Below are 15,837 nucleotides of genomic sequence, written 5' to 3' on the forward strand. Positions count from 1 at the left end.
AACCAGCAAGTTTTATGGTCATCAATTATATGAAATGATATTACACATAGGGAAGACAGATTTCTGCTTTCTGCAGAAAAATACCGCCAAACTTGAGGTATATAACCAGGGTCATTGTCCTACATCGTATTCAGACCATAAGGAAGCCCCCAGAATCATTTTGATCTTCATAATCAGATGGTGGAGAGCCAGCATGATTTTTTTTCTATTTTTCTTTATGGCAAACTTTTTTTTTTTTTTTTGAGAAAGTAGGATTTATTGAGAGGACAGAAAAGGTCCCACAAGGGAAGGGGACCCAAAGGGATTGCCCCATGGTAAACTGTTATCTTTCTTAATCTTTTTTCTCCTTTCTTCTCCCCTCTTCCGTCTCCTCTCTCTCTCCCCCTTCTAATTCATACTTGGACAAAAATAAGTGCCTTTCATATCTGTCTGTACTATAGCTCTCACAAGATAGTCATTGGATATGTAATTTAATTTCCAGATACAACAAACAAAAGTGGAATTTTTACTGTCCTTAAATTACCTTTATGATTTTAATAAAAGTTAAATAAATACAATCACTGTTGAATGTGATCATGAAGTAAACCATTGAGACACTATTTTAAAATGGCAGGGGGTTTTGAGACATTATCGTCTGATAGCTTTGAGTAAAATTTACGATTGAGTCAAAAAATAATGGATGTCTTCCTTACCTGGACACATTCTTTGCATCTTGAGAGACTGTGAGCAAATTTCCCTTTCTCTAGGAGACCCTTTCCACAGGCTACAGCAAGTTAGATGTTGAAAATTTCAAGTGTCCCTTCTACACACAGAATGTGAGATATCCTACCTCCATACTTTGATCTGCATGTACATTTCCTGTCCCCTCTGGAGAGAAAAGTTTGTGTTTAATGAGTCTCTATAGCCTGAAGACTTGCATCATGCCTAGCATATAGTCAATGAACTGCGCTCATAAAATGAATTGAGAACAGAACTGAAATCCAGCAAAGCAAAAAACGTTATGCTCATGAACTGTTTGCCTTGGTTTGAAAAAAAATTACGTCAATGTCATTTAGTTCCTCAAATACTACATTGACATATTCCACATGAAAGATCTTTATTTTAGGCAGTGGATTTAGAAGAGGGGAAGTGGGCATCAGTTATAAGAGATCTGCAAAACACTGTGAAACATTCATAGGTACAACTATCTCTCTTGCCAATGCATGTGGGCTGTGGCAACACTATGGTGACAGCATAAAGACCAATGGTTGTCAAGAGTTGGGGGAGAAGGAAGGATAAATAGGTTGAGCACAGAGGACTTTCAGGGCAGTGAAACCACTTCGTAGGGTACTATAACAGTGGAAGCATGGCATTCATTATAAATTTGTCCAAACACACAGCCGCCAAGAGAGAATCCTGGTGTGAACCAGGGACTTTGCATGATAATGAGTCAAATGCAGCACTTAGGTGGGAGAGGTCGATGATGAGGAAGAATGTGCATGTGTCGGGACAGGGGGCATATGGAAAATGTCTGCCCCTTCTTCAATTCTCTTTGCTGGGAGCCTAAAATTGCTCTAAAATAATAAAGCCTTTAAAAAAAATAAGGAACTAAAGAATAGGGGCGACTGGGGAATATGAAATGAGCTTCTTCAGGGCCCAGGGGGCTGGGTGGGCACAATCTAGTCAGACATTGGTTAGATCTCAAGTGGATGGAGCAAGAGTGAGGTGTCAGAGGGTTAGACAGGTAGAGAGAACTCTGCACTAGGGATGAACTAGAATGTCATGTATGAGTGAGGCATCTCGACTTTACCTTACAGATGACAGGTTGTAAATTCTTGGAACAAAAAATAAAGACTTATCAGATGTATTAGACACAATTAAGACAAAATACAGGAAGGGCAGTGAGAAAGAGCGTTGCCAAACAGCCAACATTTAGTTTCACTATTGCAACTGTGGAAAAAATGAGAATAGCAAAGGATCTAGATCAAAGAGAATTGGACCCTAACCATTGGCAACCACTAATCCTTTTGCTCTCTCCAGTGTTGCCACGGTTTTCCCAATTTCATACAGTTACTAGTTGTTTGGGAGGGAAATACTCAAATCCAGACAGTCTGGTCCTCTTAAGGCTTTTGACAAATTGCTCAATTGCCTTGGGATATGGGCATGGGAGATATAAAGATTGAATTTACAGCCTGCACGGTACACGTTAGTTATCTAGTGGATGGTACTGTAGTAGACCATAAACAAATGTTATTATTTTAATATGGAAATGGAATATTTTTACTTTCTTTTTGTTGCTACACTAAAAGAACAAAATACAAATGTATCTGATAACCTCACAGCAAGGCATAAATATTAAGGCCACCAAGATCTTGAGGAAACAGAAAATAGTTCTTTATTGCTAATGTTTTTGATCTGGGGTTACAGAATCATCAAAGTGTTTTGCACAAGATCAAGAAATTCAAGAAAAGCTTAGAGTTTTGCATGAGGGTACAGATAATTTTGTAGTTTTGGTAGATGGGATTGATTCATGTCAGAGGTGTGTAGTGGGAAGCCTGGGCCCCAGCCTCTGAAAGTAATAGCTTTGTGGTTTTTCTAGGAGGACAGGGCACGTGTGTTATGCCAGGGTCCCAGCCTCGAGCTCATCACAGAAGCTGCAAGGAGAGTCTGCTCCTAAAATACGATATAAGTACAGATAACAAACAGCTTATAAGAACTTACACATGCAGATAACCCTAGAAAAACCTCCCCCAACTGTGTCTGGCTGTTTTTTAGGACTCCTGGGGGCATGGATGTAAGACAGGGTAAGGCTCACAGAAGAAGTAAAATTGATTTATTTAAAAGCAATGTGAAACAAGGGCATACAATGAGAAACTGAGATCTGCATTTTTCAGAATATTCATTAGAATATTTATTAATATATGTAGAAAAAAACTGAAAGACAACCTTCAACAATACGTAACAGTGATAGTATTAGAGACTGCACTTAAGTTTCTTGTCTAGCTATTGAAATTTTCTGTGGTTAAATAATATAACTATAATGAACTTATTCACATGTACACATTCTCATGTATAAATATGCAAACACACACAATTCATGAGAAAAAGTCTCAGTGCCTTGTTTCAAACTTGTTTTTTTAATTTTATTTAATTTTATATTTTTTAATTTACGTGTTTATTATAAAGATGTGGGGTACAATTAAAGGTTAGGTATATAAACACCAGTCATGCAGGTACCCTTGTTTGGAACAGTTGGGTTAAAGGTCATTCTAGCCTGTTCACATTTTAGCTGTCATACACTATGTGGACGCTAGATGTCAGGGTGTGACTAAGAACCAAATAACTTCCTGCGTTTACAAGGTTGCACTGTCCTTGGAAGTCACCTGGATTCTCAAAGCATCCTACAAGTCTCAGATTGCAAGACCTCTGAAATTTAGCAATCCTAATGCACCATTTAAATGGTGGGTGTCTAAACATAATGATTTAAAAACACCTTACAGGGAGATCACATGGCAGAGTGTGGACTTTGGAATCAGAGTGAGTTGGCTTTGAATGTCGGTTTTAATAAATTATGTGATTCTTAATAAATTCTTATACTCCTTGTGCCTTAGAGTATGTCTGAAATAGAGCTTGTGAGGTTGTTTATAGAATTAGAGAAGCAAAGCACCTAAAATACCCAGCATGGAGATTTGGCGTTTTTCTGGTCTTTGAATGGAGCACAGGTCTCTAGCTTGTCAGGTTTGCAGGAGCAGTGCTGTGGGACAGAACACTTACTGTCCATAAGCAGCCCACTTTCTTAAGTACTATGCCTGGCTTGTAGCATAAAACAGGCACTTCACAAGAGTCTGACCCCAATGCTATTAAAGTTCAACTAGAAACGACCTTGTATTTGAGCTGCACACTAGAGCTAAGAAAGGTTTGTCATCTGACTTTCATGTCACTCTGGTGGTGGGGAAGGGAATCTGGCTCCCATTTTGTAGGTGAAAACACTGAGGCACTAGATACAACTCCACCCCAGAAGGCATCAGTGGGGGAGTATTTACTATCATTGCTCTTTTGTTGTATTAGTTTGTCAGTTTCACTGATGTACAGACCTTTAAAACAATTAATTAGCCGTGTTCCCTTCTCTATGCACTGACAAAATACTTTATTAATTTGGTCCCATTGTTGTTGGGATATGAACAGGGCAACTGCCTGAAGCCCCCTGGAAGGTCTTATTCTTGAGTCTCTCTTTTTTTCAAAATGAAAAAGACAAACCTGTTGCAGGGCAGTCCACATATCTGTCCTCAAAGATAACTGGCAGGGTGTTCCAATCACCATCAATGTCCAGGCACTCTGCAGGCAGTGGGGGCATGCTGCTGAGGTACTCAGAATTCCGGATGTCCAGAGACAGCTGGCTGTGGGTCTGTATCCTGGGGAGTACACAGGCAGGGTGAGCATCCAAGGAAGAGTTAAAGTCTTTCAACTGGTGCCCCATCTTCCTAATCCCAAGAAAACTTGTGGACAGTGTTTGGCAGAATCTGGAAATTTGCTGTATGTCCATCATTCTTCCTTTCCCACCTGCTCAGCCCCCAGAGCTATAGTCTGCTTTGTTCTGGAACTGGCTTAGGTACTGAGGTTAGACATGAATTGTAGGACTAGGTGAAACACAAGGGTACTTATCACATATCATTTTAGTGGAATGTAATAAATACCATGTTAGTGGAATGTCAGCTGAGTTTTTAAACATTTAGGAGACTTAAATTTGTCTTTGGAGGAAAAACTTAAATGTATGTGTCTTTTACTTGTGCTTTTCTAACTTCTTAAACCACTTAGGATCTGACTCATATATTGGCATATTTGAATTTAAAAACATCAAAAATAATATTCTATTGATTATTATGGGGACAATGGCATCTTTCATTAGGGTATAAGTTTCTCTAGTTCTGGAATCATATTTTTATATATGGTTCTTTTATGTAGGATTTAAAAAATGTCTCATATTCTTTATCCATGACCCAAACATTCTTTAATCAGTAGGCAATCTATTCCATAGTTTGGAATAAGCACTATTCTTAACTCAAAGGGTGGGGTGGTAGAAAATGTTTGTTCTCTTCTCTCAAGTCACTGCAGAAGAAACTGTTTTAATCCACAAAGAAAAAAATTAACATTTTATTATTTTTCTTCACTCAACTCAATCATTCTTCATACAAAAGAAGAGAAGAGGCTTATGAAATTGGTGAGTTTGGGAGAAGAATTAAGCTTGTGTAGCTAGTTTCTGTCCATCTGTCTATCTGTCTGGCTGGCTGTCTGTTACTCTTGTTGGAATAGCCTGACTTTCAAAAGACCCCATCTCATGCTCCAGTTTTGCAGACCATCTGCCCTGTAGAAGAGCTTCATAGCTGTGGAACTCTGCACAGGTCCAAAGAAATTTCTCTAACTCAGCATTCTCAGTAACAGATATAAGAAGATAAACATATATACATAAATGGTATTTTATGTATGTATGTTTCATATACTCTACATTAAATTCACATATTGGATATTACTTGGTAAACATATCAATTTAATATACACATTAAATATGTTTATTTTGGTTTTCTTTTATTTTTCAATTGGATCTTAAACTACCAGAGTAAAGGGGGGGGAGATTTTTTTCCTCTTCCTCAAAGCCCTGAAGGTTTTTAAAACTTTGTAACCCTGTGAACTCTTTGAATATTTAACTTTTAAGTTATTCTTCTATGAATACTTAAGTGGAATTTTGTTACAGTCAATTCTGCACTGTGTACCACCCTTTGAATCAGGAACTTCTGATTCAGCTTTTGATTTATTAAAAGATGTGTTGATTGTGCCGGGTGCAGTGCCTCATGCCTGTAATCCCAGCACTTTGGGAGGCAAAGATGAGAGGATTGCCTGAGCCCAGGTGTTCACGACCAGCCTGGGCAGCTTGGCAAGAGCTGGTCTCTACAATAAATCAAGAAGAATTAGGTGGGCATGGTGGTGCATGCCTGTAGTTCCAGTTACTTGGAAAACTGAGGCAGAAGGATCATCTGAGCCCAGCATGTCGAGGCTGCAGTGGTCTTGAGTGTGCCACTGCATTCCAACCTGGGCTACAGAGTGAGACTCTGACTCAAAAAAAAAAATGTTGATTGACCATCAGTGTTCTTAGGTTGGTGTGGACAGACTAGCACATATACCTAGAGAACTGAAGCTTGATCCTAGGTCTAATGAACTTACACAATCATAAAAAATATCGAGTGATTGAGCAAGTAATTACAACACAGCATCATGGGTGTTAAGGAGTCAGGTCTAAGTTAGGCCGGGTGTGGTCTCCTACCAGAATGTAGATTCTTGAACATAGGGCTTTTGTGAATGTGACCAAGAACCTAAAACAATGCTTAGCATGTGCTGAAAAAAATGACTAAAAATTCTGAGGGGAACATGAGAATCTATGCCCATTTCTGACTGCAGGAATTTGAGGAGTCTGCCTCTAGGCCAACGTGCTATGTGTGATCCTGCAGGACCACCATAGGCAACTGCAAGGCTTTGCTAGGCAGGTCTCGTGGGGGGCAGGGGGAGTGGGGAGGGAGGTTGCCCTGCCCGCCTCTGACTTGGAAAACAGTCAGTACACTGCAGATTCCTGGAGACAGTTGCAGGACAGTTGTATCATACTAGACAGAGCTATGACCTTATTATTGTCTTTATGTGAAGATTAGGTATGGTTCCAGGAGATGTGAATGGTTGCCAAGTTGACAAAGGGTGGACTTGTGATGGTTGATTTGGGGTGTCAACTTGACTGAATTATGGGATACCCAGACAGCTGTTAAAGCATTATTTATTCTCAATTATTGCATTAGTTAGTCTCAATGCTTCTGATGAAGGGGAGCCCAGCAAGTTTGAGATTTGATTAAGATGACGGGGCTGCCCAGGTGTGTCCTCGAGGGTGTTTCTGGAGGGGGTTGGAGCGTGCATTGTTGAACTGAGAGGGAAAGATCCACCCTCAATATGGGCAGGCACCAACCAATAGGCCGGGGCCTGCATGGAACAAAAAGATGGAGGAAGAAGAAAAGATGCCCTTCTTCTCTTGCTGTTGGATGTCAGAACTCCAGATCCTCCAGCTTTTAGACTCTGGGACTCGAATCCATGCCATCCTCCACCCCCTCTGACTTTACGGGTTCTCAGGAATTCAGCCACCATCAGCTTCCATATATATATATCTCTCCTATGAAGTCTGTCTCTCTGGAGAATTCTGACTAAAACAAATCCTTAGGAATTATTAGGTGCTAATTGACTGAAGCAAGTTGGGAAGATGTGTTTCAGGAAGGATACTCTCTGTTCTATGGTAAAGATCAATGATATAAAACTTCAATCTATTCAACTAGAAGTTCTTTCCCTGCTCTGCTTTTTTACAATACCAGTCACCTTCCACCTGCAGGGTAATCCATTGATTTATAATGCTGTCTGTCTTCCCCCAAGTTCCATCTGTTTTGCTCACTGCTGTACCCCAAGCACTTTAAACAATGCCTCCCATACAGTGGGTAGTCAAAAAATAATCATTAAATGAACAAAGAATCAGCATGTTGTATGCAAGGAAATAGGGAGTGATGAATATGCTCTGACTCCCTGTGAGTTCCCTGCAAGAGAGGCTGAGAGGAAACTGAGACGGGAGGTTGGACAGGTGCATGAAGGTCCTGAACATCTTGCTGAATCTAGACCCTATGTGGGCAACGAGGGAGCAGTGTAGACCTCTAGGTCAAGAAGTACCACAGCCTTGTTTATGTTTTAGAAAGATAATTCTGACCACGTGAGTGAGTGGGTTTGTTTACATGTGTGGGATATGCAAGTATGTGTTTGTGGGTGTGGATGTGCATGCATGTATGTTTTCATGAGTGCATGTGTGGGCATGTGTGTGTGTGGCACATATGTGTTTATAAATGTGGAAGTGTGCATGTGTGTGCCTATGTTTGTAGGTGGGTGTATGCTTGGGAGGGAATATATTGCTGCATGCATACACACACACGTGTGTGTGTATGTGTGTGTGTGTTTTATAGGATTCTGTAGGGAATAAAGAGGTATGGTTGAAAAAACGTTGATTAAAGGTTAGACTATTTGCACAATATTTAAAGAAAAGAACAACTTTCCCTCTGAGTTAAGGAAACTGCAGGGAGCATGTGGGGGAGGAGTTGGAGTCAAGTTCATTACTAGCAAAACTGGGAATGTATCTTGACTTCTGAACTGCCCCTCCAAGGCCCGGAATGATTCCCCATCCCTGCCATCCCTATTACTTAACTATCCACTTTCTTCCTCACACATGACCCTCCAGCCCCACCAGCTTGAGTATGACATTCAGGCTCTGCATTGACTGTGATTTCCACCTGGAACGCCCTCTCCTCCATGGCTCCTCCAGACCTTAGTGTCAATGTCACACTCTCAGAAATGTTATTCTTTAACACCCTACTTGAGAGGTACTGATCCAGTTCACCCAAAATCAAAACTAAAAACCATTAGGTTTAAGTTCTTTAACTCTATTTTAAATTTTAGGACTTATTTGCAAATCTATGTATTTTCTTCTCTGTTCAATATGAGCAAAGACTTCGTCTACCTATTTTTCTTTTCAGATTACTGTATCTAAATTCCCCAGACCAATGCCTAGACATAATAGATGATCAATAACTATGCAAAAGGATGTAAGGAAGAAGGAAGGGAATTGAATGAATAACTATCTTAGCAATTAACACTAGCATTAACTGAATGGCATTAACTAAATAATAAATCCCCATTCCCTCTATCATCAAAAGGATTCAAACAGAAATCTGAACTCTACCTTTTCTCTATCAGACTATCTTCTCCCAATCCCCTCCCCATACCATTCTTCTCTGGCCCACCCACTGTAGAAGCCACACAAGTTAAAAGAAGCTAGCTTGGATGAAGCTGTCTGGGTCAGGCTTGCATGCCTGTGTCTGAGCATGTACACTCGACATGTGGCTCCTGTTCAGTGCATGGCTACTTCCTCATCCATCTAAATGACACTCAAGGAAGCTGGGTCTGCATGCAAATCAGCCTGTGAGCCCAGTGGGCAGACACAGTCTCATCCTGTGCATTCAGGCAGACAGTCACAGGTTTCAAATGGGCTATTCTGTACACCAACTAGGGGAAGAATCTTACAGAACATATAAGGCCTGGTTCATTACCTGTTGATTTCAGTGTCAGGTTTACCTGACTCCTGACTTAGGGTGTTGGGCTATACTCCCGATTTGGAGAGTATAACCCAACATTATAAAGATACTCCTATTTTAGATGTTGAAAAATTCACATTTTACTTTATTTCTTCTCATGTATTATTTAAAATAATGACTCAATACTGTCGAGAACAGCCCTAGCACGGAGGCTAGGGATGTAGTCTCTGGCTTCCAAGAGATCCATGTTTGTGTCACCTGTTCACTATGTGGTCTAAGATGAGTTAGGTAACCTCTCTAAGTCCAGGTTTCCCCAACTTATTTTTCTGTAAACTGGGGGAGAAAAACGCCATCGCCTCATAGGGACCATGTGAACATTGACTTAGCCAATGCATGTAAAGCATTTAGACATTTTTTTATCAGAGCAACCTTGATAGACTGTTAGCAACACAAAGACAGGTAAAATGCCTATCTTGTTCAACCTATAGTCATGACATCTTTTAGAATGAATCCCTTTTTAAAAAAAATTAGTGTTACAATTATCAACATAGAAAATGTAAAATACAAAGTGACATCTTAATTATTACTGTTATGGAATTTAAGATAACTATATAGGTCGTTATATCCATCACTACTTTCACATCAATTCATTAGTAAAAATTCACTCAACACCTCCTTGCTGTGTGAAAAGCACTGGCTTGGCAGAGAAAACAGAGAAGGGAGACAATAAACACATCCTTGCTGCTAGTCGTTTCCAAATTATTTTAACACTTTTAAAACATTACAACCATGGCAAAAGATGGTATTCATTTCCATGGCAACCCAGTACTATCACATACTCCCAGAAACTCATACTGAAACAAAAGTTTCAGCACATACTTCCTATTCTTACCACCTATTATATCTCGTTCATTTCTTTCCTTTTCTAGCCTATGTTATTCTATCTAATAAGCACTGTTCCAAACGCACTAAATTAATTTCACTGTCCACTAAATGATTGTGACCTATTGTTTGAGAAACAATTTAACTTGAGCTTGAACACGATGGGTCTTGACAGGTGAGTTTCACCCATGCCACCTTGTATTTCCATGTGCCCATCCTGACAGAGTGCAGTGTTGCTTCATTTGTGAGCACACACAGCTGGAGGAACTGCATAGCCCTCTTCACTATCTCACTTTAAGTTTCAATTCTCTTCACAGTACTGTGTACCTTTTGTCTAGTAATTTTATCAACCTGAAATAAAAATCTCCCTCGTTATTTTATAGTTCTTCTTATTCTTATTCTTGCTAACTAAAAATTTACTTTCTTCTGAGTAGTATCCCTTCTATCTTAGTTTTTAGATTTATATCTTCTGTTAATATCTACTATTAGTGGAATCCTTGAAACATTCTTTAATCTCTGAAGTTACTCATAAGACAAATATTATAATCTCCTAGGGATCTGCAGAGCTCAGTCTCATACCTGATTTAGAGTTCCACTCATATGTCACTTTCTCAAGGAGACCTTCCCTGACAACTCTATTAAATAGCGCCCTCTGTTCATCTCACATTGATATAAGTTTCTCCATAGCACTAATTACCATTGGGTATATCATATTTATATACTTAAATCCCTTCTACCTCTAAATTATAAGCTCCATGAGATAGGAAATTTGTCTGTTTTGACTGCTGAATATCCAACGTTCAAAATAGTGTCTGGCAAATAGTCAACAATAAATAGATTTTTACTGAATGAAGAAATCTTTCATATGCATCTAAAAAACCAGCAAAGAGAGGTTCAGTAACAACAACAACAAAAAAAAAAACAGCAAAGAGAGGTTCAGTAACAAAAACAAAAAACAAAACAGCAAAGAGAAGTTCAGTTTGGTGTCACATGTATTACAAGTTACAGACTCAGCCGGCCTCGGTGACTCAGCCTGTAATCCCACGCCCTGGGAGGCTGAGGTGAGTGGATTGCCTAAGCCCGCAGGTTCGAGACCCGCCTGGGCAACTTGGCAAGACCTCATCTCTACAATAAATCAAAAAATCAGCCGGGTGTGGTAGCGCATGCCTGTAATTCCGGCTACTCGGAAGGCTGAGGCAGAAGGATCTCCGGAGCCCAGCAGGTCGAGGCTGTGGTGGCCGGGAGTGGCCACTGCACTCCAGTCTGGGTGACCGAGTGAGACTCCAACTCAACAACAACAACAAAAAAAAAAACACAAGTTACAGACTCAAGATTTTAAACCATGTACATGAGATTTGAAATGTCAAGGCTTATACTCATGCTCTAGGAAAAAAAAAAATCAGTCTTTTCCTGGTTCACAAGACTGCACATGGACTGGTCCCTACTTTTCTCTCTAACTCTCCCTTCCTTCTTTCTCCTACTTGCTCACTCCATTTTAGCTACACTTATCTTCTCACTGCTTTTCAAATACACTATGTGTCCATATCAGAACCTTTACAGTCACTATTCTGTCCACCTTAACAATCTTCTCCCGTGTCATGGCATGGCTTACTGTAACCCCAGACATTGTTCAATTGTCACATCTTCAGAAAGCCTTTTTCTTATTACTTTGGTTAAAACGGTCTTTCTCCCACACTCAAACTGTTGCCTTGCAGCCAGTTCATATTGGTTTGCAAGGGCTGATTGTGAACATCTCTTTCCACATTCAATAATGACACATTGGTAACTTGAAATTGACCATTGTGGGAATATTTACACAAAAGAAATAAGTAAACACTACAAAGCAGTGTTTGTTTTTTTAGCACTCTGAAAGCTGATTGTTAAACATTTATGAGGACACTGACCATACACCTTTTGTCTTCATTTTCTTTGCCCTTGCCTTGCTTTATTTTTCTCTACTTGCCACTACCTGATGATACAATTTATGCCTTGTTTGTTTATCTACTATAATGAGTGACCCATGAAGATAGCATCTTTAATGGATTCCTGCTGTATTCCAACTGCCCATATGGACAATAAATGTCTGCGTACCTCATTAATCACCATTTAACAGTATCTGAGCAGAGTCTGTGGCTTTCACTGTGTCCTTGTGTGCATGGTTGCTTTCACTTGGTACTCATAACTGTTATCCTGCCTATTTTATGGCTAAGAAAACTAAGACTAAGACTGGATAGGGGCAAAGAAAGAGCCAAGAACGACATAAAAAATAACTCTTTCAAAACTTAACTGCCAGCTAGGTGTGGTGGCTCATACCTGTAATCTTAGCACTTCAGGAAGCCAAGGCGGGAGGATTGCTTGAGCCCGGGAATTTGAGACCAGCCTGGGCAACATAGCAAAATGTCATCTGTATTTTAAAAAAACTAAAAGCAAACAAACAAAAATCTCACTGCCAAAAAAAAATGGAAGAACAGAGTCTTGTACCCAGGTTGTCTGAGCACTGGATCATTTGCTCTTTGAACATGTAGTTGTCATTCCAACAAAGACCTTCCAGGAGAATAGTTACTTTTTTGTTCCTTTTGCCTCCACATGTGTGCATGAGAATTCAATCAGGGCTCAACAACCTAAGGCTTACCTGTTGCCGTGGTGACTCTGGCAAGTTGATTTCATGTTGTAATTCAGATTTGCAATATTTTATTCAGTGGCCCTCAAAGTTATGCTTATGTTTGGTGTATTACCTTTTCTGATTTTGGTTCTAGAAAATGCATTCTGTCAGTTCTAGCTAGAGACTGAAATGAATGGATGAATAAATGAGTGAGTGAAAGACTCTAGAAATTTCCAGACAAGCTATTTCAATATGCAGCTGTGCTTTCCTTAGTGACCCTCTTACACTTTCAGAATTAATAAGGCAAACCATATACTTTCCAAACAGAATGAAGTGTAGAGAGAAAATAAGATTATAAAGACAAAGGTGAAAAGATCTTCAGGTCTGTCTTGAGTGACAGACGAATCTCAAGTGTTTCTCATTCTAGATTTACCATGGCATCTCAAACAGTATTTCATCCACATTTATTTTTTGAGGTGAACATGTCATTTGGAAGAAAAAAAAAGCCACGAATTTTGTAGCAGAGGCCAAAACATTTTGGAGGAATCTCTGTTCCTGTTCACTAGGGAATCTGTGGGAGACAATGACCTCATCATCCATCAACCCTCTGACTTTCTTGAGTACTTTTCTTTTTCTTTTTTTTTTCTGGAAAATGTCAAACTTAAAAATTTAGAGGCCTTCCTAATTAGGTAGTTCAGACTTAATTCTTATGCTAAATGCATTTCATAGCTACCACACAGTCTCAAGTGAATTCTGTGTTTTTTCTTACATAGCTTGTGGCCACACCACCTGCTTCTAATTCATTTTGCGGAGGACTCAGCACAGATGTCTTCAGGGACCTAGGAAGTCTTGATTCTGTCTGCAAATTCATAATGACACTCAACAAAAGAAAACTTTGGCTGGTGACCTTCTCTGCCACCTGCCAGCTCCCACCTCTGCAATCTGTCTGACTTTTTTGCCTGCAGAGGAAATGCAGACGGAATGTGCAGAGGTGGGCAGACTTCTCTCCTTCACATCCAGAGGTGAACATTAACTTTGAACAAGAATGTCTTGCTTGGCTGCTTTTAGGGGGTGAAGTGAGTATACAAAGTATTACTTACAAATTTTCCTGAAAGGTGAGAACTGCAAGTTTTTGATGCTCCATATAAAAGAAGGCCTCAGAAAACCTTCGGACCTGAAGAATAAAACAGTGTAAATCATTTAATTCTTTGGATGGGTATTAGTTCCCTTAAAAAATAATAATAATCTGGAGGTTCTGAAACAACAGTCTCATAGTCTTCCAAGCTGTTCTTTCTCATTCACAGCTCTTATTCCACACCTGGTTTATGGACACAGTTTAATGCATGTTTATGAATCTGTTCTTGCATTGTCTGCTATCATTTTTATATTTAGGTCTTATTTTTTCTACTAGTATGCAAGACCTTTGCAAACATGGTTCATAAATAAATGCAAATAAAACAGAATTCTCAAAGTCAGTCATGTAAGTATATTCCCTAAACACTTTGCGGACGCTGTTTTTTAGATATTTTGTCCTCTTGTTCTAAATGAGAAGACCAGCATTTTTTTTTTTTTTTTTTTTTTTTTTTGCGTATACAACCAAGATGATGGCAGAGAAATATACTAAGATCAATGACCCACACTGGAAAATACATTTTCCAAACTATTTTGAAAGCTCATGTGATATTCCTTGTAATGGGCCCTATTGTCATCCAAGATAGCCAAAGCAGGCGCTCCATGAATGAGAAAGGTCTGAGAGGCTAAACAAGTTTAGAATGTCACCTGCATGTTCATGGTGGTAGCAGGATGAGCGCTCTAGAGACCAGTCCGAATTCTTGAACTAATTTTCATAAAGCTTCCTCAAACAAATCAAATGCATGTGATTCGAGAATTTATACAAGTTGACAACTTACCCTCAGGCTGTGATGTTCCTGGGTGAGATAAGTCGTTACTTGTGAGTGAAGGGTCACCACATCCAGGAACTGGGTCCACAGAGCCATCATGTGGGAGGCAAGCCAGGCGAGATCCTTACTTATCTGCTCAGCTATCTTCTCTGGATTGTTCAGCATCTAGAGAGGGAAAAAAAAGTGGTTAGGGGAAAAAAAGTGGTTTTCAAGGTCTCCTACTCTATTAAGGTCCTGCAGTCTTCTTCCTAAAGTCTTTACTGACTTCTCTGTTCTTGATTAATCTTTTTCTGCATATATGCAGTGGCAGTATTGCATTATACTTCATAGTCCTATCAGATCTCTTTATCATTTTTGATCTGGGAGTTAAAGCAACAATGGCAACAATAAATTATTTAGGTAGTTCTTCAAAGTCTATAGGAAAATATCCAAACCCTTGTATAACAGGCAAGCTCACAGATTATCTAGCTCAAGTCTATCTCTTCCATTTTATTTTATTTTTATATTTGCTCTAAACACAGCTTACTCTTAGACTTCCACAAAAATCTTACACCTTTAATGTGGCCTCACTTTATTTATTCTGCCCACCCCCTTTTTAACTTGTTTATCCACCCCATTTAATCCCATCACCACAAAATTCAATTTATCCTGCCTTTAAGTGCCCACATCCAATGACACTTGCTTCATGACATCTTCACTGTTGCCACCAGCTGGAAAACCACCATTCACACCCTTCCCAAACTCCTCAGAGAACTGCAGCTTTTTATACTAGACTCTACTCCATGTCCCATCAACTTCTGAACTCCATAATTTGCAATCGTTATAGCTTCCATTTATTAATATCTCCTATTTGGCAGGAAGACCGCTAAGCATTCTACATACGTTCTCCATCTAATACCTACATCGGTGGAGTTATTATAGTCATCCTATCACAGAAAAGTAAGATGAGTGTTAGCAAATAGAATGTCCGAGATCACACAGAGCAGGGATTCAACTAGAGGGCTGTGTGACCACAAAGCCACATGATCACACCATCTTCACATAGTAGGTGTTTAAAAACATCTGTTGTTGAAGATATAGTCTTTATAACCTCACAGCACCCTAGCAGCTAGGTGATTTGTACGTGGCAGGTGCTCAATAGCATTGTCCACCACAATATTTCTGAATCACTTCACATTTCTTAAGGAGAATTCCTGATTAATTGCATCGACTAAAACAGAAAGGAACCAGACTAGAGAGGACCTGGAGCCTTTAGGGGAAGACTCTTTGGACAGAAACACTTGAGATAGTTGAAGTTTAGAACTAGGAAAGCCATTTT

General features: G+C 39.5%; 1 protein-coding gene across 1 annotated transcript in view; it reads right to left on the reverse strand.

Annotated features, from left to right (window-relative positions):
• LOC103263286 (protein FAM135B) overlaps positions 1-15,837 on the reverse strand; it is an 88,939-nt gene that overhangs the window by 24,340 nt on the left and 48,762 nt on the right. The window contains exons 4-6 of the mRNA XM_008060974.2: positions 14,529-14,684; positions 13,719-13,792; positions 4,237-4,391 (exon numbers count right to left, since the gene is read on the reverse strand). Of these exons, the coding sequence (XP_008059165.1) occupies positions 4,237-4,391; positions 13,719-13,792; positions 14,529-14,684 (385 nt within the window). The remainder of the gene's footprint in view (positions 1-4,236; positions 4,392-13,718; positions 13,793-14,528; positions 14,685-15,837) is intronic.

This window comes from Carlito syrichta, unplaced genomic scaffold, assembly GCF_000164805.1.
Source record: "Carlito syrichta isolate Samal-C Ts95f unplaced genomic scaffold, Tarsius_syrichta-2.0.1 Scaffold304786, whole genome shotgun sequence".
Taxonomy (NCBI): Eukaryota; Metazoa; Chordata; class Mammalia; order Primates; family Tarsiidae; genus Carlito; species Carlito syrichta.